This window comes from Diabrotica virgifera, chromosome 4, assembly GCF_917563875.1.
Source record: "Diabrotica virgifera virgifera chromosome 4, PGI_DIABVI_V3a".
Taxonomy (NCBI): Eukaryota; Metazoa; Arthropoda; class Insecta; order Coleoptera; family Chrysomelidae; genus Diabrotica; species Diabrotica virgifera.
Genome location: NC_065446.1, coordinates 181,687,490 through 181,712,686, shown reverse-complemented (window position 1 = coordinate 181,712,686; position 25,197 = coordinate 181,687,490). Strand labels below are relative to the sequence as shown.

At 32.4% G+C, this 25,197-nt stretch overlaps 1 protein-coding gene across 3 annotated transcripts in view; it reads right to left on the bottom strand.

The window, feature by feature from the left end:
- Positions 1-25,197, bottom strand: part of LOC126883279 (uncharacterized) — a 152,621-nt gene that overhangs the window by 5,157 nt on the left and 122,267 nt on the right. For all 3 annotated transcript variants that reach the window (XM_050648617.1, XM_050648616.1, XM_050648618.1), the window contains 2 exons: positions 15,807-15,978; positions 1,627-1,766 (listed from right to left, as the gene is read on the bottom strand). In XM_050648617.1, coding sequence (XP_050504574.1) covers positions 1,627-1,766; positions 15,807-15,978 — 312 coding nt within the window. The remainder of the gene's footprint in view (positions 1-1,626; positions 1,767-15,806; positions 15,979-25,197) is intronic.

Here is a 25,197-nt window from a genome sequence, read left to right as displayed (position 1 = left end):
TTTTTGGTTTCACGTGCAACACATTTATTTGCAATAATATGTAAAGTGTAAAGCATACTCTTTTTCTATTTGGCCTTTCTCTGCTTTAGTGTTATGTAGATTGCAAGTAAGACACATATCTTTTTTCGGTGCAAAAAACCGATATTAAACTCAGTATTGAATATGTTCCTGTACTGACTTTTGGTGGCTGGTTTATCGCATGGGTGATTCTCTAACATCCATTCATTATATCGTGAATACAATTTGGGAAAAGTTATACTCATCAAAATATATCTTACTTGTTCTTTGCCTTACGTAATGGGATTCTTTTGCTGGAACAGAGTTTATATGCGCACGAATCGAATTTTTAATACTTTCGTCTGCAGCATTTGCCCTGTTCTTGTGGCGACCACGCATATCTCCAGGTATACGGCCTCCGCCTTCATGACTATCAATTTTTTTGAATAGTGTAGTTAACCACATATCTGTTATGTTAAAAATGTCCAAAAATGTTTTCTTACAAACTTGAAGTCAGTGTTCTGCCAACTGCAAATTATATTCATATGTCCAGTGTCTTCTGGACTCTTTTAGCTTTGCAACTTTCCTCTCTTGTCTGATAACATAAATATTCTCTTTGTTGGTCATGATCAGCCATTGCCCAAAAATTATTAAATAAATTGTGTCTATCATTTTCTGATACATTTTCGATTTACATTTTCTGATACATTTATCGTTACATCCAGGTCCCAGTTCTCTAATTTTCGATAATTTTCTAGTTTTGCCAGTAAATTCTTGGCCAGAGTTCCTCAGTTTCTTTAAGACATTCATTTTCCAAACACTAGGATCCTTTTGTCTCTTCCTTCTAAGATTTTTCTTCTTGGGGTCTTGTTTTTTCTTAGCAGACGTATCTAATGGTGAACTTGTATCTTCGGTGCATGTAGAAGTTTGCACTGTCGATGTATCTTGAGCGTGCAATCCACTGTGACCATTGATTATCTGAGTTTCATCAGTAGAAGTTAGTTCAGCAGTGAATGCTATAGGTGTTATTATTTTTGTTTGAAATTCTAAACTAGTAATTTTATGTGAGTTTTTACGATTTGAGGCATGCTTACTATGCTCAGCAGTTAATAATATAGAATTTACCTCCTGACTATATTGAGTTACAATGTTGTTCATCGTAATATTCCACTACCTTGCTTTCTTGTATCACAACTTACAATGCAGTTATAAAATCTTACTCAATAAATGTTTCGAGAAAAACATTGTATCCCATGTTACAATGTTTTAGTAAAAAAGTTTCATCAATAATAAAAAATTTTAATATTGTAACATTGGTTACAATGTTTTTTCCACCCAGTGATAAAAAATTTGCACTTACAATGAGGTTATTTTGTTAAATAACTTTATAATTACATAAGATAGGATAAATGTTCTTAGACCAAATTGAAGGTTATCGTTTATAGATGCTATTTAAGCCATAGTTGAAAAACATTGTAAGTGGAGATACAATGTTTTTCATATCAGGTGTCGAGATATAGCTATGACACAATATAGCAAACATTTTCTTTGCATGAGGTAATAATATCCTAACTTCAGTCCAAACTTAATAAATAAATAATAATAAATAAAATATAAAAATGCACTTACTATATAGCCGTTACTTAGGGTAGGAGGTTCGTGGATACTAATAAGAAAATGAAGAAGGGCCCAGTGACAAATGTAACCACTAAAAGTAAAGTTGCTCAAAAATACAACATATTTATTTTCATATATCTTTTTCATATGTCCTAAAAATAAACAAAAATACTTAATTTTTTACACAAAAAATTAAAATATTAAAGCTACACATTAGTATGCGTCAAATACCTACAGACTAAGTACCTACAGGTAAGGAAGAAAATCAACAACACAACCTACAAGTGGATTATTCAGACGCTTCAGAGCAGAATAATACCCACAGACACGTATCAAGATGCAATAAATCTTAGGGCAACTAAGGGATGCCCTCAAGGGGTGTAATGCACCGCCGTTATGGAACATAGTTGTCGATGACCTGATCCATAGGCTTAGCGCCCAAGGAATCTAGTTCCAGGATTTCGCAGACGATATTGTAATAGTGACTAGGGAAAATTTCTCAGCACTGTTGCGGATCAGATGCGATATTTCATTACATAGGGTCACCAATTAGCGGACCGCGGTCCGCATCCGGACCGTGAGCTAGTTTTGTGCGGACCGTCAATAAATACAGAATATACCTAGTGTTTGGCAATTTTGAAAATGTTTGGCCATGAAATTGTGTACTATGTTTGGCTCAACTTATTTGTGCGAAGCCACCTTATCAAGAATGAACTTTATTAAAAATCGGTAGAGATCTCACTTAACAGATGAATATCTCAACTCCCTAATGAGACTCAGTTGCACTCAACTCACTCCAAACTTCAGACAGGTTGTACATAAAAAAATGTCATTTTTCTCTCTGATAATTTAATTTTGTAAAGAGTTTTCCCCTTTATTGTTATATTACCTACCAATCATTAATTTTGAAATTAAGTAAGCTGTAATATAAATGTCATGTGCATTTTTTATATTCATTTCCTCTCTACTATTTATTAAGTAGGAGTACTTTTCAGATGTACATTTAATTAAAATAATTTTCAGATTTAATGTCTACTTTAAAATGTATAATACGTGTCTGAATTGCCGATATAAATGAGTCAGATTAAATAAATTATTAGAAGAATTTTTAACTAAGCAACAACATTTTTGTTTATTTAATATTATTTTGTATTTTGACAACGACACCCGACTTGGGCGTCGAAACGTTAATAAAATCATTTTTAGGTAAAATTGTGGCTTATTTCCCATTTGAATATACTTGATTATAAAAATGCCACAAGAAAATAGCTTCAGAACAACAGATTTAATAAGTTTGCAACTAACACCTTGCATTGAAATTAAAGTAGAATGGATAACATGTTAATTAGCATTTTGTACTATGTTTATTTATTTTAAATTCCTCAGTTTCCTTTCTACAAAAATGAAGATGTCTAAAAACTTCCTAATTAAAACTAAAATATAAATTCCTAATTTTTAAAATATTCTCAGTAACAATAATTTACAATACTGCTGTTTTCAAAATATACTGATAATAACATCAAAACAATACACAATGAATTTATATTTTATTTATTGTACCAAGAAAACTTACAGAAAAGTATACAGTAACCAAAAAACAATCAGATATTATTCGTTTCCTTTCCATATTATTCCATGTGTGAGGCCACTTTCGTATGAAAAATGTTTCTGACTCGATTTCTTTGCGGACTCCTGTTCAAAAAAATGTCCCTTTAAACAGATCAGAAGGGTGCCGGGTGAAACAATTTTTTAAGCAAATTCAAAATTACATTCGAAAAATGTATTTTTAGGTTTCTTGGGTAATTATAAACAATAAAGGTATCTTGTCATATTTCTGAATTAGTATAAGAGCTGTGAGACATTTTTGAGTAGGTATTTTAGGCAACCTGAAAATTTTTTAGGTGACTCTTCCATGATAGCCTAATACAAAAATGCCGGTCTGGCTGGAGGGTAGCGGTTATTTTCCCCAAAAATCCCCCCCAAAGTTAAAAAAAAGGGTAAAAATTGTTATTACAAAAAATATCATTGACGTGACTTTAAAGTAAATTTAAATATTCAAATATAAAGAAAATAAACAGGCCAGGCGATTTGAGGGCGATTTTTAACTCTGCAAGATACTTGCATGGGCGCCCCAGGATTATTTTCAGGGGATGCATCTGAACTTCAGAAGATTTCATCTGAATCTGTACATACTATTAACGAGTATAAAATATACAACTATACATGAAAAGCTATGTACATTCCTTCCGGACAGGGAAGTACAATTATTATTTTGACAGGGTATTTTTTAATATTAAAAATAATTATTCTAAAAAGACAGGTTTTTTTTGGTGAAATTTTCCAACTGCCATGTGATCGAACAAATTACGCGTGCATATAAATGAAAAGCGCTATAGGTAAGCAGGAGTGTGAGAAAGAGCGTATACCGATAGCTGTTTGCGTCCTCTGTTGTACCTGAGCGAGTCCGTTCACTCGAGAAAAATCACGTGACCTGGCGATCCCATGTTGTTGTGCCTCGAAACGTCAGAGTAACTATTATATATTATAGTTTTTTAAGTAACTTTTTCTTAATTAAAGGAAAATAATAGGTACTATACAATAGATTTTGCAAATATGATAGAAAAAGACAGATATATTATTATAAAGATATAGGTAGAAAAGTATAAAAGTATAAACTAAATTAATTCTGTGTGCGAATCTTGTACTTCTTCTTCAAACTCCTCATCTGAGCTTAAATATTCACTGTCTTCTTCTTCGTCAAACTCCCCTCGAAACTCAGATTCCTCTTCTACATGATCTGTAAATAGTTGTAATATGTATTTATAATTAATTAAAAATTAATTACTGATTAATTAATTGAGTTGCTACGTATTCTCTGTCCTTTTATACGAAGTCGAAGCCTGGACAATCACGGGCGCATCTGAAGATAGACTTGCCATTGTTGAGATGTGGTGTTATCGAATAATGTAAAAAAATATCATGGACGCAACACGTAACAAACACGGAAACATTAAGAAAGATAAAAAAAGGCAAAACAAACACTCAACACTATGAAAGAAAGAAAAATGAGCTACTTTATAATATAAGGAAAAGTATTAAGTATTAGTTATATAAGTAAGAATACGTAGCAACTCAATTAATTAATCACTAATTAATTTTTAATTAATTCTAAATACATATTTACAACTATTTACAGATCAGGTAGAAGAGGAATCTGAGTCTCGAGGGGAGACGAACGAAGAAGAAGAGAATGAATATTTATTTTGGCTCATTTTTCTTTCCTTTATAGTGTTGAGTATTTCTTTTGCCTTTTTCATCTTTCTTAATGTTTCCGTGTTTGTTACGTGTTGTGTTCATGATATTTTTTACATTATTCAATAACAGCACATCTTAACAATGGCAAGTCTTTCTTCAGATGCGCCCGTGATTGTCCAGGCTTCGACTCCGTATAAAAGGACAGAGAATACGTAGTAATTTAAATAAATTGTCGTTAATTAATTTTTAATTAATTCTAAATACATATTACAACTATTTACAGATCATGTAGAAGAGGAATCTGAGTCTCGAGGGGAGTCTGACGAAGAAGAAGACAGTGAATATTTAAGCTCAGATGAGGAGTTTGAAGATGAAGTACAAGATTCGGACACAGAATTAATTTAGTTTATACTTTTATACTTTTCTACCTATATATTTATAATAATAAATCTGTCTTTTTCTATCATATTTGCAAAATTTATTGTATAGTACGTATTATTTTCCTATGATTAAGAAAAAGTTACTTAAAAAACTATAATATATAATAATTACTCTAAAGTTTCGAGGCACAACAACATGGGATCGCCAGGTCACGTGATTTTTCTCGAGCGAACAGACTCGCTCAGGTACAACAGAGGACGCAAACAGCTATCGGTATAAGCTCTTTCTCACACTGCTGCTTACCTATAGCGCTTTTCATTTATATGTACGCGTAATTTGTTCGATCACATGGCAGTTGGAAAATTTCACCAAAAAAAAACCTGTCTTTTTTAGAATATTTATTTTTAATATTAAAAAATACCCTGTCAAAATAATAATTGTACTTCCCTGTCCGGAAGGAATGTACATAGATTTGCATGTAAAGTTGCGTATTTTATACTCGTTAATAGTATGTACAGATTCAGATGAAATCTTCTGAAGTTCAGATGCATCCCCTGAAAATAATCCTGGGACGCCCATGCAAGTATCTTGCAGAGTTAAAATCGCCCTCAAATCGCCTGGCCTGTTTATTTTCTTTATATTTGAATATTTAAATTTACTTTAAAGTCACGTCAATGATATTTTTTGTAATAACAATTTTTACCCCTTTTTTTAACTTTGGGGGGGATTTTTGGGGAAAATAACCGCTACCCTCCAGCCAGACCGGCATTTTTGTATTAGGCTATCATGGAAGAGTCACCTGAAAAATTTTCAGGTTGCCTAAAATACCTACTCAAAAATGTCTCACAGCTCTTGGACCAAATAGTTGATAGTTTTCGAGTTATAAGCGATTTAAAATCTTGAAAATGCGAAAATATGCATTTGCGATGCTTGAAAACCCTCAAGTTTTAATAAAATGACAGATCTTTTTTATTTAAGATGACCCAAAAATGCTAAAAACATTTTCGCGGGAAAAAAAGAGTGATGTTTTGAATTTGTTAAAAAATATATTAAACAATTTCTGCCCAAAAATTTAGCCCGGCACCCTTCTGATTTGTTTATAGGGGATATTTTTTAACAAGAATCCACAAAGAAACCTAATCAGAACAGTCAGACACAGGCAGCATAAATCCGGACCCCGGAAGTGTCATAGGTTTTCGAAACGCACCCCCAGGGAAACTAATTGGTGACCCCTGACATAGAGAATTGGTGTCTGAAAAACCCCTCCGTGAACCCTTCTAAAACTAAACTGTTATACACACATCAAAATAATCTAGGGGACAAAAACAAAATGCGAGATTACAGACGGATGTCAAATAATTTATTTCAAATATTTAACAAAGAAAGACTAAGTTTTTCAACCTAATAAAAATATTTGTAAAATAAAATATTTTTAAAAGATTTTTAATTGAAAAACTTATTAGTCCATTCCCCTGGTGACACCTCCAAGGCTTCTACAATATGCAAGCCAAATGGATGCTGCAGTGAAGACAAAAGGGAAGGAATTCTACACTATGCAAAATTCACAACCCCCTTCTGCAGCTTGGTAAAGTTCCAACGGAGAATGGACCTAGTTACTCTATAGGAGTAATACTAATATAAAAATAAAAATAAAAATGTATACCATTTTTATTCAATGCGAAGCCAAAACCGTCTTAATTTTTATTTAGATTAGAGAGTGCATCCAGCACTCTTATCGACGATTTCCGCTCTTGTTAGAGGCTCTTTATTTCAGAGAAATGGACTAATAAGTTTTTCAATTAAAAATCTTTTAAAAATATTTTATTTTACAAATATTTTTATTAGGTTGAAAAACTTAGTCTTTCATTTAGCAGATGCCGCTACGCACCTACTACCTTCACGTCAGTTGCAGTGGGGGACTAATATGTCAAAAAAAATTTATCAGGATTAGAGAAAGCAGCATATGCATTCTCTGAAGAGCTTCTAACAAGAGGTGAAATCGTCGATAAGAGTGCTGGCTGCACTCTCTAATCTAAATAAAAATTAAGACGGTTTTGGCTTCGCATTACAACTGAATAAAAATGGTATACATTTTTATTTTTATATTTAAAAAAGAGGTTATAAACAAGTGTACCGAATATAAAATAAACATTTTTTCTTAGAATTATCACAATAGTTCTTAAAAAAATTAAGAGAGAACTCCATAAGTCAAAAAATGCTAACATAAAAAAATGAAAAAACTAATTTATTGCTCCTTAACTCCCAACAAAGTAGTCTTTAGGATAAGTTAGTATAGTGTATGACCTCCACGGTTGTTGATTACTGCCCTACATCTGTTAGTCTAACTTATGATCAGATGGTCAGTGTCTTTCTGCGGTATTTTGCTCCACTCCATTGAAAGTCCCTCAAAACAGTTACTGTCTTGTATTGAACGCTATTTTTTGTTGTAAAATGCATCTGCCCAATATGCATCATAGATTCTCAATTGGGTTTAAATCTGGCGAATATGTAGGCCATGTTAAAACTTCAATTTCATTATCTTCGAGGAATGATTACAAGACCCTGGCATTATGAGGAACCGCATTGTCGTGCACTAATTGAAATTGGGAACCAGCTTTTTATGCTAAGGGTACAACAATAGGTATGAGAATAATATCGTGGTAGTCTCTTCTATTAAAGACGGGCGCGATTTCCACTTTTATACGGCCTGTATGACGTTCAGCAACGTCACCAGTTTCATGAAACCTTAACCACAAACAACTAATGATATTACTGTTCGTGTGGAGGACCTCAGCAACATATCTTTTACTTCTGCCAGGTCTAAGCATCCCGATAGCACGCCACTGAATTTCGCGATATAAATGCTTGATGAAATGATCTTAGCTTATAGACAAAAACGCATACTGAAGTTTTGTTTTATTTTTTATAGCCATTCTTGTCGGCGTTACCGTACAAGTTCTTCTTCAGCATTACCATAATCGAAAAAACAAGAATGAATATTAAAATCATAAATTTATTTTTGTATTTGTAGCTAACATTGATTTAAAGCTGTTAATATAGGTGTCCCCTAGATTGTTCTGATGTACTTTACAAATAAGAGGAAGCTTACTTACTGGACAGAGTGAGCTGAAATTATTTGGATATGTTCTGGAAAGAACCAATGAGGTTAAGTATCTAGGGGTAACACTGGATTCTATACTCATATTAACAATATAACTAACAGGGCTAAGCGACTCTTCTGGAACTGCAGATGAGCTGTAGGTAAAACCTGGGGATTGAAACCAAAGGTAATCTGTTGGATATACACATCAGTGATAGGACCAACAGTTACTTATGGTTTAATATTTTGGTAGAGAAAGACGGATTTGCAATCTTTTGTGACCACACCCACCACAAAAACAAGCATTTCTAAATATAAAAGGAGCCTTGAGTAGTACCGGAACGGTTTCATTAGAGGCTACCACATGTCTCCCTCTGCTGTATTTATATATTTCGGCAGTAGCCTTTATGGCCATCCTGAGACTTAACCCGCGAGTAGTCGCGCGGTGAGATAGAATCTCAATTTTTATCCTTTTTCGCGATAACTTGATGAAACATTTTTTGAAAAAATTTCGTAAGTGCCTCGAGGAAGGGTGTAGTAATGCGTTGGATTTTTTTTTTCTTCTTCTTCTTTTTGTGGAATTTATGGCTTTGGGGAGAGCCAATTAGCTTTAACCCGCGAGTAGTCGCGCCGTTAGATAGAATCTCACATTTCATCCTTTTTCGTAATACAGTAAAACCTGTCAGTAACGGCCACTAAAAATGAAAGAACTATTGGCCGATATAGAAAGGTGGCCGCTATTGCCAGTTTTTGTTGTCTACATATAATTGGTTTGGGACATTTTTTAAACTGGCCGTTAGGACAGGTGGCCGATGTTGGCAGGTGGCCGTTAACGGAGGTTTTACTGTACAGTAAAATTTGTCAGTAACGGCCACTAAAAATGAAAGAACTATTGGCCGATATAGAAAGGTGGACGGTATTGCCCGTTTTTGTAGTCTACATATAATTGGTTTGGGAAATTTTTAAACTGGCCGTTAGGACAGGTGGCCGATGTTGGCAGGTTTCCGTTAACACAGGTTTTTTTAATAAAATTGTTAGAAATATATATTTTCAATACAAAAAGTAGACAAAAATAGTACAAAATAAAAATTTGTTTTAAATTCGTATTTTGAGATAGAATCTCATACGCGACTATCGACGTTACAGAAGTGAGCGCGACTACTCCCGGGTTAAAGGCAAACCATACTTGGAAGCAGAATTATGTCTTCAATAGCCACACAAATACTACTGGGATTACAAATGGGGAATCCATCTTAATGATGACCTCAGGTATAATGTCATCAGACATAATCTTCACTGAGAAGATTCACACAGTTATACCATCTAGAGAACAAAAAGTTTCAAATATTAATATGCTTTACTGATGGCTCTAAAACTGCCGATGGTACTTGATCAGGAGTCTTTGGCAAACATATTATAATAAATCTTACAGCCTAGGTCAACGTACAACTATATTCCAGGCTGGAGTTTCTGCTTTGGTGGCATGTACTGATGAAATCATTGATGAAGACCCGAAAGCTAAGAGAATCAAATTTACACAGATAGCCATGTTTTGAATGCCCAGAACCTTTCTGTGGCATTACTAAAAATGCTATGGAAAACGAGGTTTAGAAAAGAAATCAAGGGACAATCCAAACTTCAAAAATAATCAAGAATATTGATAAAAAAAACTCACGAACAGTTTGCTAAACCTTAATAAACGATAGATAAAAACGGTCACTGAAATGGTGACTGGACATTGCCCTTTAAGGAATCACCTAAGGAACTAGGTAAGGTGAATAAAAAATTGTGTAGAAAGTGCGAAATCGAAGAAGAGGCTACCATACACATTATATGCCACTGCAGAATGCTAAGTGATGTAAGGCAGGAATTCACTGGTTAACTAACGTTTGGACCAGAAAAGATCTGCAAACTACCAATAAGAAAACTGAGGGTCTTCGCTGAGGCCACAGAACTTATTAGAGTTAAAGGAAAAAAAAAACAAGATATGGCACAAAGGCCTTATGGCCAAGCGCCAGATACTAACGAATCTCGCCTGAGCTAAGAAAAGGATGAAGTAAGTACCACTATCTTTAATCTTAATTTAATAATAAACCAGAATTACCTACAGAACCTAATTTTTTCCCTGGGCGAAATTTTAATCCAATTTCCAAAAAAATCAGTATTTTTGATGAGTGTTGTAGGCATGCAAATGTACGTACATACTTTTTTCAGATTTTTTAAATCAAAGGATTTTTTTTTTGAAAAAACACATTTTTTGAGATAAGTGGCTCTACCTAGGGAGCTAAAAATTTTGATGAATTGGTTTTTAAATATGTGTTTTCAAGTACTCCATTGGAAATTAGAATCCAGCTGAGTGCAAATTTTACCATCTATCCCACTAAGACCTTTCCTTAAACCACTTTCATCAATCTTTTTTAGAACATACATTTACATAAAGTATTGATTTAAAAGTACCTTCTGGCTTATTATCAAATTAAGATTAAAGAAATTGGTACTTATGTACTTCATCTTTTTCTTAGCTCAGGCGAGATTCGTTAGTATCTTTAGGTATTAGGTTCTGTAGATAATTTTTGGTAAACTTCTAAATATTTACTTTCCGTGTATTTTCGTTAGTTTGAATAGCTGGGTTAGATTTGTCATTTTCTCTTCGGAAAATCCTAAAAATTTGATCAATCCCATTTTTTGTATTTCCCCCATGTTTTTAGCACATAAACTCAACTGCATATCAATTAGAAACAACGATATTATTTTTTTTATTAAGTAAACCGCGTCAACCATGAAAGGTTATTGGCGGGGAAGAGTTGTACATAATATCAGATGTTTGCTTATAACAACTAATTACAATTGAGAACTTAAACTTATTTTTATATTGGATTGTACAATTTAGTTAGTTTTACAAACATAGTCACTTTATCACATTTACATAGTTCAGAGCACTTTTCAGATCACTTGGTAAATCACTTTGAAGTCGTTCCAGGTGATAGAGTGGGCAACAAACAATGTGTTCAAATGTCAGAGAAATATCACAAACATAGCACAGTTTTTGTTGTTCTTTCTTCATTAGGTACTGGTGGGTTAACCTGGTATGTCCTATTCACAAGCGGTGTTGTATGACTTGATCTCGTCGTTTTTGTGGCATTATCCCTTTTGGTGACAAATTTGGGTTGATGCGTTGTAGTTTGTTGTCAAGTTTTTTCATCTTTTTTTTATTTATCTTTGGAAGGAGTATTTTCCTGTGATGCGTCAGTATCTTCAGAGGTGTCATCCTGAATACTATAATCTTGGTTTATTTTACTAAGTAGTTTTTTCTTGATTCTTATAATTTTAGATTTAATTGCTCTTTCGTTCAGCATGGGATATATTTCAGTTAGCATATGTCCCAACCAGTGTATATTTTGTGTGTACTCTAGGGCCAGTTGTAATGGGGTGGAAGAACCGTGAACGTCTTCTAAGAATGCTAGTAATTGGGTGTAATTTAGTACATATGGTGGTGATGCATCCTGGATAAATTGTTTGACTGGTTGTAATAATGACTCAATACTACTAGTTTCTGAAGTGGATTTGTCTAATTTGATAATTTTTTTCTTCTTTTTAATTTGCACTGATTTTGGTTTCGTGAATTCTGTTGGTATAGTTTCTGTAGAAGTGGAGCAAGTAGGGGATGAAACTTCCGAGTGAGATCGTTTATTTTTATTATCGGTATCAGTGCTGACTTGAGCATCCATTTCTTCTCGAGATTCGTCATTTACATGTGTAATTTGATTTTGTTCGGGGCTAGTAGATGGTATTTGTGGAAGAAAATTTTCCTCCGTTTGGGTCTTTTGAGTATTTTGCGGATAAGAGGGATTTGAGGTACAGTACGAGGAAACGTGACCAGTTTGGTGGATTTGTAACAAGTTAGTTTATCGGAAAGAAAAATTCGGTACGAAATATTTTCAAAATCAATTAGGACGGAGTCGGGTACAGTAAAATTGCCTTTAGGTGCAAAGTAAACTTGTCTTCGAAAACTAAGTATATGGCTCTATTGCGGGTCTTGTATTCCAGCTCTAAGGAACGAAATCGGAGACATTAATTTAAAACCAAGATTGATTAAAGACTGTTCGATTATGTTATGGGGTATAGATGGACATACTTGGGATATAACTAATCTATTAGCGGGTGTAATTAGTTTACGTGCTTTGATTATATGTTCTCTAATTTTAATTTCACCATGTTGACTTAGAAAATCGTCTACAACTTGTATGCTTGAAAGGTAGATGCATATTCTTCCGTTTGACATTTTGGATGAGAAGAGTACATTTTTTGGATGGACTATAGTTCCTACTGCTATGGTGTACTCTTCTGTTCTTATTCCTTCTACTGCCGGTAAAATTATGGCTTGGTTTTTTGTTGGGAATTTTGTTAATGGTTGTTGCTTAGTGATGGTAGAATAAGTAGTGTTTTGCTGATCGGAATTAATTGATGGACCCCTGTAGTCAGAAGTACCACCTGCCATTTTGTCAAATCTAATCTTCTATCTTTTTTTAAATTTAAATTGAACTGTCATTTCAATAACTTTAATTTGGGTAGGTCCGACTCTGTTTATTTAAAAGTAAATAGTGGATCTAGCCATTAGCAGGATAACGACAATAGTTGAAACTAGTTTTTAAATAAATAAATACGAAACATAAATAGTGTTCTTCGTATGTATATAAAAACAATGCTTCTAATCAAACTACTGCCAATTTGGAAACTGTACTTGCAGCTATTAACAGATCACTGTACACTGCTTCTACATATTTCGGTTTATTATTTAAATTTACAATGTTTCTTCTGAAAACTATAAAAGTTGTGGAGCTCAAAGTATTTCGACTTTTCTACCTGAAATTTCAGGACCGGATCACGATATTATTTGATAATTGCTTTTGTTATTTCCAATGGAGGAATACGTTTTTACATTTTAAGACTAGAACATAGTCAAAATAAGACAAACACATAGATATAAAATACCTAGACTGCGCCCTGTAATCTAAAACTCTTCCTCATTGCGACAGAGAAAATATTTGTATTTAGGGTAGGTATGTCTTTCTAATCAGTGGCGTTTATCCAATGGCGTTGGGTTTATCGACCACGTGACGACCACGATGATTAGGAAGAGATGTCTAACCTGAATACAAACATTTTTCTCTGTCGCAAAGAATGGAGATCCAGAACAAGATGGAGGTAAACCTAAGCATATTAGGACAGAAAAACTGGGACACTGAGGAAAACAATAGGAGGGAATAAAACTGGCCCTGATTTAGACGTAAACAACTTGGGATATATTATCCCCAACTTGGGTTAGTATGACGCAGACACTAACATGTTATTCTTAAGATAATATGACGCAGGAACTTCAAGGGAATGCAGGTCCAGAACAAAATTTAAACCCCAAGTGGAGGGAATCCTAAGCATATTATGACTGAAAAACTAGTATACTAAGGAAGGAACGAAAACTAATTTTTAAATAGGCTAAGACCCTGATGGAGTCTGATGGACGATTACGAAAAGCAACTAAGAGCGCCTAGACTGATTTAGACCTGAAAAACTTTTGATATATTATCCCCAACTTGGGATAATATGACGCAGACACTAACATGTTATTCTTAAGAGTAAACAGTAGCGCATCATAAATATTTTTGTTTTTCGAAAGTTCTGTGAACTTTCAACAGTGCCATATTTAGGGCCGGTTGTTCGAACGCTAATCAACAATGATCACTATCAAATATTTAATTACTGTCACCAACTGTCAATGTCAACTTTGGTTGGGTTGCTGAAACATAATTGATTATAATTATGAGATTAGTTAATCAATTAACATAACAATTATTAACATAATTGATTAACTAATTTCATAATTGTAATCAATAATTATGTTTTCAGCAACCCAATCAAAGTTGACATTGACAGTTGGTGACAGTAATTAAATATTTGATAATGATCATTTTTGATTAGCGTTCGAACAACCGGCCCTTATAGGTACTATCCAAAACAATAATGGAATGGTGGGCTACAACAACGTTGTAAGCGACAGATTGGGTCAAAGTGAGGTTTTAATGCAATATTATTGTATATCCAATGACCAATGCGAGCATCTTTCAATCAGGCTAAAAACATTTTACGTTTCCCGAGTTTTTCATACCGCAATATTGGTATCCGTATTGTCATAAATGACTTGTCAATAAGTTTTTTCCATCTCTTGCATAATCTTAATTATGTCGCTTACAACATTGTTGTAGCCCACCATTCGATAATTATTATCGATTTTTAGCAGATCCAATGTAGTCGAGGCATTGAAGCACAAAAATAGGCTTTACTGTCGATTTTTGGCGCAGTAAGACGGATTTTAATGCAGTTTGGTGCGTTGGATTCGTGAGAATGTGAGGAAATTTTGTGAACTAATGTAATGAATAAGAAATCTCAAATTGCATTTGTGCATAAGAAGAATGCATTTCAAAAATACATTTCGGTAAATAGTGGGAAAAATTGACTCAATTTTCTTACTCGAGGGTTTTTGGGGTTGGAATCCAACGCACCAATCCGCATTAAAATCCGTCTTACTGCAAAAAAATCGACACTTCAATCCTTCAATGCTTCGACTAATGTGACACGAAATCTAGGAATGTGACAAAAAAGTTTATTTGAAGAAAGTCTATTTTTAATACTTCTTAATGGTGGTAGAAGCTATTTTTTGCAAAATTTTATTTAGTTATAGAGTGATCTACACATACTAACATATTTCTCAAATTGGGCTCTGTACCGCCATTCTTTATTATATTACGAATACCTATGTGTGACAAATATTTCGACAAAATATTCAAAATTACAGTCGCAATCTTGGACCGAGTTTGTTGCTACCTGTTGATCGCTACTGTATGCTCTTAAAAGAATAAGACGCAGGATCTTTAAGGGAATGCAGTTCCAGAACAAGATTTAAAAACCAAGTGGAGGGAATCCTAAGCCTATTATGACTAAAAAACTGGAATACTAAGAAAACCGGTATACTAAGGAAGGAACTAAAATTGATCCTTAAATAGGCTAAGACTCTGATGTACAATAATTATGAATAGCGACTAAGACCGCTTAGCCTGATATAGACATAAAAACTTTTAGGATATATACAAAAGTACGCAAGACGCATGCAGTAACATGTTATTCTTAAAAAAAATATATAACGCAGGCACTATAAGAGAATGCATGTTCAGAGCAAGACTAAGGACCAAGTGGAAGGAAATCTAAGCCTATTAGGACTGAAAAACTGGAATAATAAAGAAAATAGGAATAGAAAAAATAGAAAAATAGGAAGAAATAAAAACTAATCCTAAAATAAGCCAAGACTTTGTCGAGCTGAGGATTATTAATATTAATAAGAGGACTGTAGAGGACATAATATATTATTATAATTAATTCTTACATAATTTAATTAAGTACCTACCGCCTAAATTTAGTGCCATACCGAGGACACCTATTCCCAAGCCTAAACAATAGACAGGCTTAACTAAGGCTCCGTAAATTGCAGTCACAAATCCTGTGCCTTCTCTTGTACTTAAAACAACTGCAAAAATCGGCAACCCCAAAAATAGAAGAAACCACACAATTGAGTATAGCTAAAATAATTACACACATTTACCATTAACCCTAAATCGCATTAATATAAATAAAATAAAAATATAAATATATGTATATACATAGTATTATACAATTATTAGCTTATTGCTAGATGGAGTTTGTTCAAGGTTAAACTATAGGTACAGTTTTGCATAAATATGAACTCTAGTTGATGTAAACTCCATGAGCAAAGATCCTTTATGATTGAAAAAAAACTGTTTCTTTTTTCACAATCTGATTACATTTGGATGCATTTTTAATCACAAAAGCCATTATGAAGTTACAATACTTAAAAGTGTAGTCAAATACACATTGTAGGAACTAATCCGTATGATGTATATAAACATAATTAACATGTCAGTTGATTCAATTTTTTCTAAAGCTATCCTGACCAAAGATGAGTTTCAATTGAGTAGGCCTATAATTAAAAAAATATTAACAAGAAAACACAGAGGGGAAGGGTGCAAGATGATTTTGATCATTAGATCGAGGTAGAGTGGATCCTGATTTACTCGGATCAATCTCCCTTACTAGGGATGGGAAAAACCTACCTGTTTTAACCAAAACCGGTTTTTTACTTCGCAATAACCGGTTTTACCGGTTGTTTTTTGTCCCGGTTATAACCGGTTTTTTCTTTTTAAAGTAAAAATTAGGGATGGCGGCTTTTGACAAAACACCGGTTTTCGGTTATACCGGTTTTTTTGCTTACGGTTTAACCTGGCGGTTATAACCGGCAAAAAAACCGGTTTTTCCAAAAACCGGTTTTTGGGTTGTTTTAACCCAATAGGATATAATGTTACATTTACAATGCACTTTAATTTGCGATACTCCAATCGACTCGATACTCGATATCAATATGATCAAAATTAGTACTATCGAAAGAACATTAATATCAATATAAATAAAACACAATTTTTAGTAAAACTATTTTATTCTATTAATTATTATATTTATTTATTATTTTATTATTATTATATATTTATTGATTATTATTAAATATAATATAGCGTAAGATTAATATACTAGGTACATATTGCCATAATATACAATTTAACCCAACAATTTCAACTTATAAAAAATTTCCCAGACTCTTTCAAATGGGATTAAAAAAAAAATAATATCAACATAAATATTTTACTTAAAAATAAATTGGATAATACAATTTATCTTTTATTTTTACTACCATCCAAAAAAATGTATCATGTACTTTTAACACGTTTTTATATTTGTATAATAGGTAACTCGTTTAATATTTCCTGTATGGGTGTATCGTTTTGAAAACGTAAGGAAATCCTTGGAGATTCGTATTCGTAATCGGCAATTCGATATTCATAGTCAGAACATTATTTTTGGTAATCAGAAAAAGTCATTCACCCACTTTCAATGTCGAGAGTCAAGTGTGAAAAATAGATGGTGTTTGCGTCTACTTCAACCAGATCACTTCTTATGTAAATATTATGATTATAAATAACTTTTCAACGAAATATTATAATAAAACTGTTTCTGGCTGGTGTGAGTTTGCACTTTCAGTTTCCTTCTGTATTTATAAAATAAAATTTGAATTATGGTTTTGTTTGGAATAATTACTTGAGAATAATAATTTTGATTGGAATCCAAAATAATACCTAACCTAATCCTAATCACCGTAAAAACCTAATAACCGGTTTTTCCTTTAAAAAAAAAACCGGTTATAACCGGGACAAAAAACAACCGGTAAAACCGGTTTTGCGAAGTAAAAAAACCGGTTTTAGATTAAAACCGGTAGGCTTTTCCCATCCCTAGTAAAAACCGGTTATTAGGTTTTTAGGATGATTAGGATTAGGTTAAGTATTTTTTTGGATCCCAATCATAGTTATTATTCTCAAGTAATTATTCCAAACAAAACCATAATTCAAATTTTATTTTATAAATACAGAAGCAAACTGAAAGTGCAAACTCACATCAGCCAGAAAAAATTAAGTTTTATTATAATTCCGAATCATAATTATTATTCTCAAGTAATTATTCCAAACAAAACCATAATTCAAATTTTATTTTATAAATACAGAAGCAAACCGAAAGTGAAAACTCACATCAGCCAGAAACAATTAAGTTTTATTATAATATTTCGTTGAAAATGTATTAATAATCATAATATTTACATAAGAAGTGATCTGGTTGAAGTAGACGCAGACATCATCTATTTTTCACACTTGACTCTTGACATTGAAAGTGGGTGAATGACTTTTTCTGATTACCAAAAATAATGTTCTGACTATGAATATCGAATTACCGATTACGAATACGAATCTCCAAGGATTTCCCTACGTTTTCAAAAGGATACACCCATACAGGAAGTATGAAATGAGTTAAAATGTACCTATTATACAAATATACAAACGTGTTAAAAGAAATGCATGATAAATTATTTTTGATGGTAGTAAAAATAAAAGATAAATTGCATTATCCAATTTATTTTTAAGTAAAATATTTATGTTGATATTATTTTTTTTAAATCCCATTTGAATGAGTCTGGGAAATTTTTTACACGTTGAAATGGTTGGGTTAAATTGTATATTATTGCAATATGTATGTATACATACATGTATTAATATTACGCTATATTATATTTAATAATAATCAATAAATATATAATAATAATAAAATAATAAATAAATATAATAATTAATAGAATAAAATGGTTTTATTAAAAATTGTGTTTTATTTATATTGATATCGAGTATCGAGTCGAGTGGAGTATCGCAAACTAAAGTGCATTGTAATTGTAACATTGTAACCTATTGAATTATAAAAACCGAAAACCGGTTTTTGGAAAAACCGGTTTTTTTGGCCGGTTATAACCGCCAGGTTAAACGGTAAGAACAAAAAACCGTTTAACCGAAAACCGGTGTTTTGTCAAAAACCGCCATCCAATGAATTGTAACATATATATGATTTTTATGGGGTTGCACAAGTCTAACAGGTTGGGTTTACTTCTATTGTTTGCTTTTATCCGTTTATTTTTTTGGTGATATCATAGACTGCACTTCCGTGTAAACATAATACCTACTTTCAATGCTTATGATCATACCCATACTCTTACAAATATTTAGAACCTTGATGCAATTTGATGTTTTCCCTCCAAAGGCGATTTTCTTTTTAAATATTCCTTATTATGACTGCTAATTTTATTTATCCGTACGTCCCCTTTCATGTCTTATAATATTGATATTAAAATACATTCAGCATAAATAATGCATAATGGCATTGGTATTGGTTGCTCGGAGACATCTTCTTCTTCTTCTACGGCACTACAGCCCAAATTGAGCCTTGGCCTCCTTTATTTTTTGCCTCCACCCTTGCCTGTCTGTGGCTGCTCTTCTCCATACACGGACTCCTAAAAGGGCTTGTGCGTCGCTGTTTACTGTGTCTTCCCAGCGCTTTCGTGGCTTCCCAAACGGTCTCTTTCCTTGCATTCTAGCATTCAGTGCTCGTTTTGGTAGCCTATCATCTCCCATTCTTATCACATCTTATCACACCGGAGACATGGTTGCTCGAAATATTCTTCGACCTGCATATTTGTGTCATAATTTTTTTATAATATACCTACTAGTTATTTTCTCCATCGCCATGCGACGGGTAATAATATTTATTTATGATATAAGAGTTAAAAGTTCAATTTTAAGGCACGCATGTGAAGGTTTTCAAGCCACACATGAGTGCCTTAAAAATGTTCCTTTAACACGTATATCATACAATATGTTTCCTACAAAAGCGTTAAAAATGCAATAAAACTGTTTATACATTGAAAAGAGATAAAAAAAATTTGACATTTGTATTTAAAAAATAATGAATGACATATAAAGATATAAATATTTTAAGGTTTGCTTTCAAAATTTGACATTTCACTTTTAACTGCAGTGCCTTAAAAATTTTAAAGCACGCAGTGCTTTAAAATGACATTTTTAAGGCTCCTATGGAGTGCTTAAAATTGCAGTTTTAACAAGTTTTTAGAAAAAATCATTTAAGGGGGTCAGACGTAAAAGCGTTTAAGTGCAGTTTTAATAGTTCTGCGATAATCAGCTTCAAAGTTGTTTGAGTTTTATAAATTGTAGAATCATAAACTAAAATATGTCTAGTGTACAATGTTCTATAGAATGATAAAACTATAAGGGTATATTATTACCCTTACTATATCCTTCCTTTTTATTTAATTATTAAAAAAATGTACTTGAATCGGTACATGGTGTTGATAAATGTTATTGGCAAAACGGTTGAAGTGCAGATTTTAAGTATTACTAATCATTTTTATACCCGATATTATCCACAGCGTAACTACAACTGGCACAATACTTTTGCATAATTAGCCTTCAAAATTCCGTACAAATCTTATATTCACTTACTTGAAATTAATCCTGTATCAACATGAGATTTTCACTGAATATTAAAAATAGTTTTGTGGTAAAATGATTCAAGTGCATTTAAACCCGTTTACTGCTACTTGTTTTTACAGAATACCAAAAACAGTTTTGTGGTAAAACCCGTTTACTACCAATGCAAAATACAATTGTTTTCATTAATAGGGTATTGATTATATTCAAAATAAGATAGCTAAAAGGAACTACAACGTTAACGGGGTTTTATTATTTCATATCGTCAATGGACATCTATATATGGAAAAACCGCGGAGTGCTACCATTTACAGGGGTGCGTTTTTGAGAAATGGGTGAATTAGTCCCTGGGCACAGGTTACATTAGGGTGAGTTCTATGCACTTTTGGTACAAACACGTCTACATAAAAATTGTTTCTGGTTAAATTTCCTATCTAAATATCTCTTTTTAGAGTTAAAGACACTTTTTTTACAAAAATATATTCAAAAGAATAAGCACAAAGAAACCCAAAAGAAAGAAATTTTGTTTTTTGTCCCATAACTTCTGTCCACGGGGATATAGGTATAGACATTGCTTCAGAGAAAAAAAGCTTACATCTTTCCTCTTTAAAATGCTATGTGGTAGAGGTCATTAGGATTTACAGTTTTAGAAATATGATTTTCCAAAATTTGCCACTCACAGCAATTTTGGGTAATTTTCCTTGTTATTTCGCAAATATTGTTCTGTAACTTTTTTCTACGTAACTTTAGGTGTATGCAATGGTACATGTAATAGGAAGAGAGATCAATTACCTTTAAAATGGTCTACTGCATAACGTTGTGCGACATTTTTAAGAGGTTATGGTTGCAAGATTTTATACTTTTAACGATTTTTTATATTTATTACGATTATTTTTTAAATTTCTCATTATAACTTTTTTTTTCTTCTACATTTATGTATATATTATATTTTATAATAAAAAAGAAATCTTAATTTGTTTACTTTAAAATGGTGTATTATAAAAATTTTTGGATTATTTTTAAATAAGATATGCTTTTTCAAAATGTAATAAGTAGCTGCAAGGATTTTTGATTTTAGGATTATTTTTTAAATTTCTCATTATAACTTTTTTTTCTTGTACATGAATATACTATATATTGCTCAATAAAGAGAGCTTACTTTCTGTTCTTTAAAATGGTGTCTCATCTATATTTAAATAATGGAAACCGAGTGATTCTTTGATATTTTTTAACCTGTATTATTTAAAATTATTTCTTTTACAAAAATTACATAAACATTAGACTTAGAAAACATCACTTTAGTTATAATTACTTAAAACTTAGTTAAAAATTATTTAAAAGTTGACATTTAAAATTTTTTCAAAATCATAGCCCATCTCTTCGTTAGCATTAGCTTCAATATCTTCCTCTGACACCTCAGTTACCTTAGAGTTCTCACAATTAATACCCATGCACCCTTTGAAGAATATTGAACAACTAATCCCTATCTTCCTACAACCGCAGTTTTTTGTACATCCTTTGGTACATTTACATGCTATTTTTCAAGCAAAGCTTGTGGTGCAGGAGCTTTGACAGTAAATATTGGAATTACCTAATCTATATTTTGAAGTTTGGCAGCCCCAGTCAAGTGGATCCAAAGTAATACCTTTAAAAAATAAAATTCATTCATAACACACAATCACATAAAAAAGTTATAATAAGAAATTTAAAAAATAATCCTCAAATCAAAAATCGTTTCCAGTACTTACTATATTTTGAAAAAGCATATCTTATAAAGCGCATTTTATTCAAAAATAATCCTAGAATTTTTTATATACACCGTTTTAAAGGAAACAAAATAAGCTTTCTTTTTTATTATATAATATATACCTAAATGAAGAAGAAAAAAAGTTATATTGAGAAATTAAAAAATAACCGTAAGAAATATGAAAAATCGTTAAAGGTATAAAACCTTGAAAAACCATAACCTCTTAAAAAAGCCACACAACGTTATGCAGTAGACCATTTTAAAGGTAATTTATTTCTCTTCCTATTACATGTACCATTGCATATATCTAAAGTTACGTAGAAAAAAGTTACAGAACAATATGTGCGAAATAACAAAGAAAATTGCCTAAAATTGCTGTGAGTGGCAAAATTTCAAAAATCATATTTCGAAAACTGTAAATCGTAATGACCTCTACCAAGCAGCATTTTAAAGAGAAAAGATGTAAGTTTGTTTTCTGTGAAGCAATATCTATACCTATATCCCCGTGGACAGAAGTTAAGGGACAAAAAACAAAATTTCTTTCTTTTGGGTTTCTTTGTGCTTTTTCTTTTGAATATATTTTTGTAAAAAAAAGTATCTTTGACTTAAAAAAGGGATATTTAGATAGGAAATTTTACCAGGAACAATTTTTATGTAGACGTGTTTGTACCAAAAGTGCATAGAACTCACCCTAATGTAACCTGTGCCCAGGGACTAATTCACCCATTTCTCAAAAACGCACCCCTGTAAATGGTAGCACTCCGCGGTTTTTTCATATATAGAGATCCATTGACCATATCAAATAATAAAACCCCGTTAACGTTGTAGTTCCTTTCTACAATACATAATCAATAGCCTATAAATTGAATGTAATGGCGATAGATGGTGACTGTAAGGCGAAATATGCTTGAATCCTTTTACCACCAAGTTAAAATACCATTAAAGTGTGCCAATCTGTACTTCGGTCATATTTTTAGAAAAATGCATTTAAACCCTTTTACTTCTAACACCCTCAATTGCCTTCAAAAGTTTCGGCACTCAATTTTTTAAGACATACTCCCATTTTATCGTTTCTCCTTCCAATTTTTTCTGACACCCTCTAATTTTTTCCGATTCCCTCACACTTATTTTTTTTAAATTTTTTAAAAATATAATAAAAATTCCATTTTTATTCAGTTGCAATGCGAAGGCAAAAGAATCTCATTTTTCAATTAGAATACGGAGCGCAGTCCAGCCCTCTGAATCGACGATTTTCGACTCTTTTTGGAGTCTCATCAGAGAGAACGTAGGCCTGCTACTCCATACTCCAATTGACCAACACCGAGAGATTATCCCCCACACCGCAACTGACGTGAATGGACTAGGTGACTAGCGTCATCTGGCAATTGAAAGATGAAGTAGTTTTCAATCCTAGTAGCAATATTAATAATATTTAAAAATATTAAAATATTACTAAAATATTTTTAAATTGAAAACTTATTGGTCCATTTTCTTGGTAACACCTCCAAGGCATCTAAAATTTGCAATCCAGATGGATGCTGAAGCGAACAAGGCAAGAAGGAATTCAAAAACTTACAATTCACGACCCCGTCTGTTCAGCTGGTAAATTCCAATAGAAAATGGACCTAGTTACTCAAAGAAGTAACGACCAATATAAAAATAAAATAAAAATTCCATTTTTATTCAGTTGCAATCGTGAATTGTAAGTTTTTGAATTCCCTCTTGTCTTCTTCGCTTCAGCATCCATCTGGCTTGCAAATTTTAGAAGCCTTGGAGGTGTTACCAAGAAAATGGACCAATAAGTTTTCAATTTAAAAATCTTTTATTAATATTTTAATATTTTTAAATATTATTAATATTGCTATTAGGATTGAAAACTACTTCATCTTTAAAAATTTTTATTTTATAACAAGAAAAGGACTGGATTGATTTGGCAACTTTTGATTTTGAAATATTTGTAGACGTCTATGGAAGAAGACCTGTACAATAGGGTGTATCACAAATTTTTTTTATTATTTAATTTTTCAAGTTGATAAAAAGTTGTTACTACCATCATAGATCTACCACAAAAAATCTTTTTGAATTCCAACAATATTTAAGTCTCCCGGAATGTACAAAAAGTTTATAATTTTTTGTAAAAAAATACGTTTTTGAAAAAATAATTTACACAGTTTATAAATTACAAATGATGTAATCAAGTTAAAAAATGTGTATTTTTTACATTTAATTTATCCATAGTAAACCCGGTTTTAGGTAACCCATTAGGTAACCCGGAATTACCCTAAATATATCACAATTTTCATATTTAATTCAAGTTTGACGTGAATCAGAAACAGTAAAAAAAAATTCTATTACAATCATTGCAGTGCTGTATTTTAATGCAATGGGTCAATGAGACGGGCAGCTGGCACTGACTTGTGAGTCACCGGATGTCTGGCGTCTGACTCCCCTCCACCACTCACTCACACCCTTTGTTTCTGTTAGTCTGACTCCACCGTTCAATCTGACAGCACGTGGTTTGCGCGTTATTACATGTATTTCAGTGTGTTTTGTTTAGTGTGTGTGGTTTATGACTTGTGAATTCCGTGTGGTTTTGTTGTTTTTCTATCATGAGTAAAAAGACAAACACTATAACAACGAGGAAATGCATTGAAGCTCCTATAGTCGGACAGCCTCTTGACATTAGTGATATTAATGTTTTACCTACTAAAAGTGACGTGCTAAGGTATTTTGAATGGGTGAGAAATCAGTTGAAATCTGAAGGATGCTACCAACCACAGAAAAAGTTAATTGCAATACGAGTGACACATAAGTTAGCGCAAATTTTGTTTTTATGATTCTACAATTGCATGAGAGGTGTGAAAAGATTAAAAAATCTTCAGGTTGTAATACAAAAAATGCCAAGAGTTTTAAAGTTGCAGTTGAAAAGTTTAGATCTGACGTTGATAATAGTCCTTTTGATATTTGTTCATGCAAATGTAGTGAACTAGACAAATGTTTGTGCCCAGCTCCAAGAAAAGTACCAAAATTAGAACATGCATTCTTGACAGACCAACGAAACTTGCGGATGATGATTATCGGAGGTATTGACCAAGCAGAGA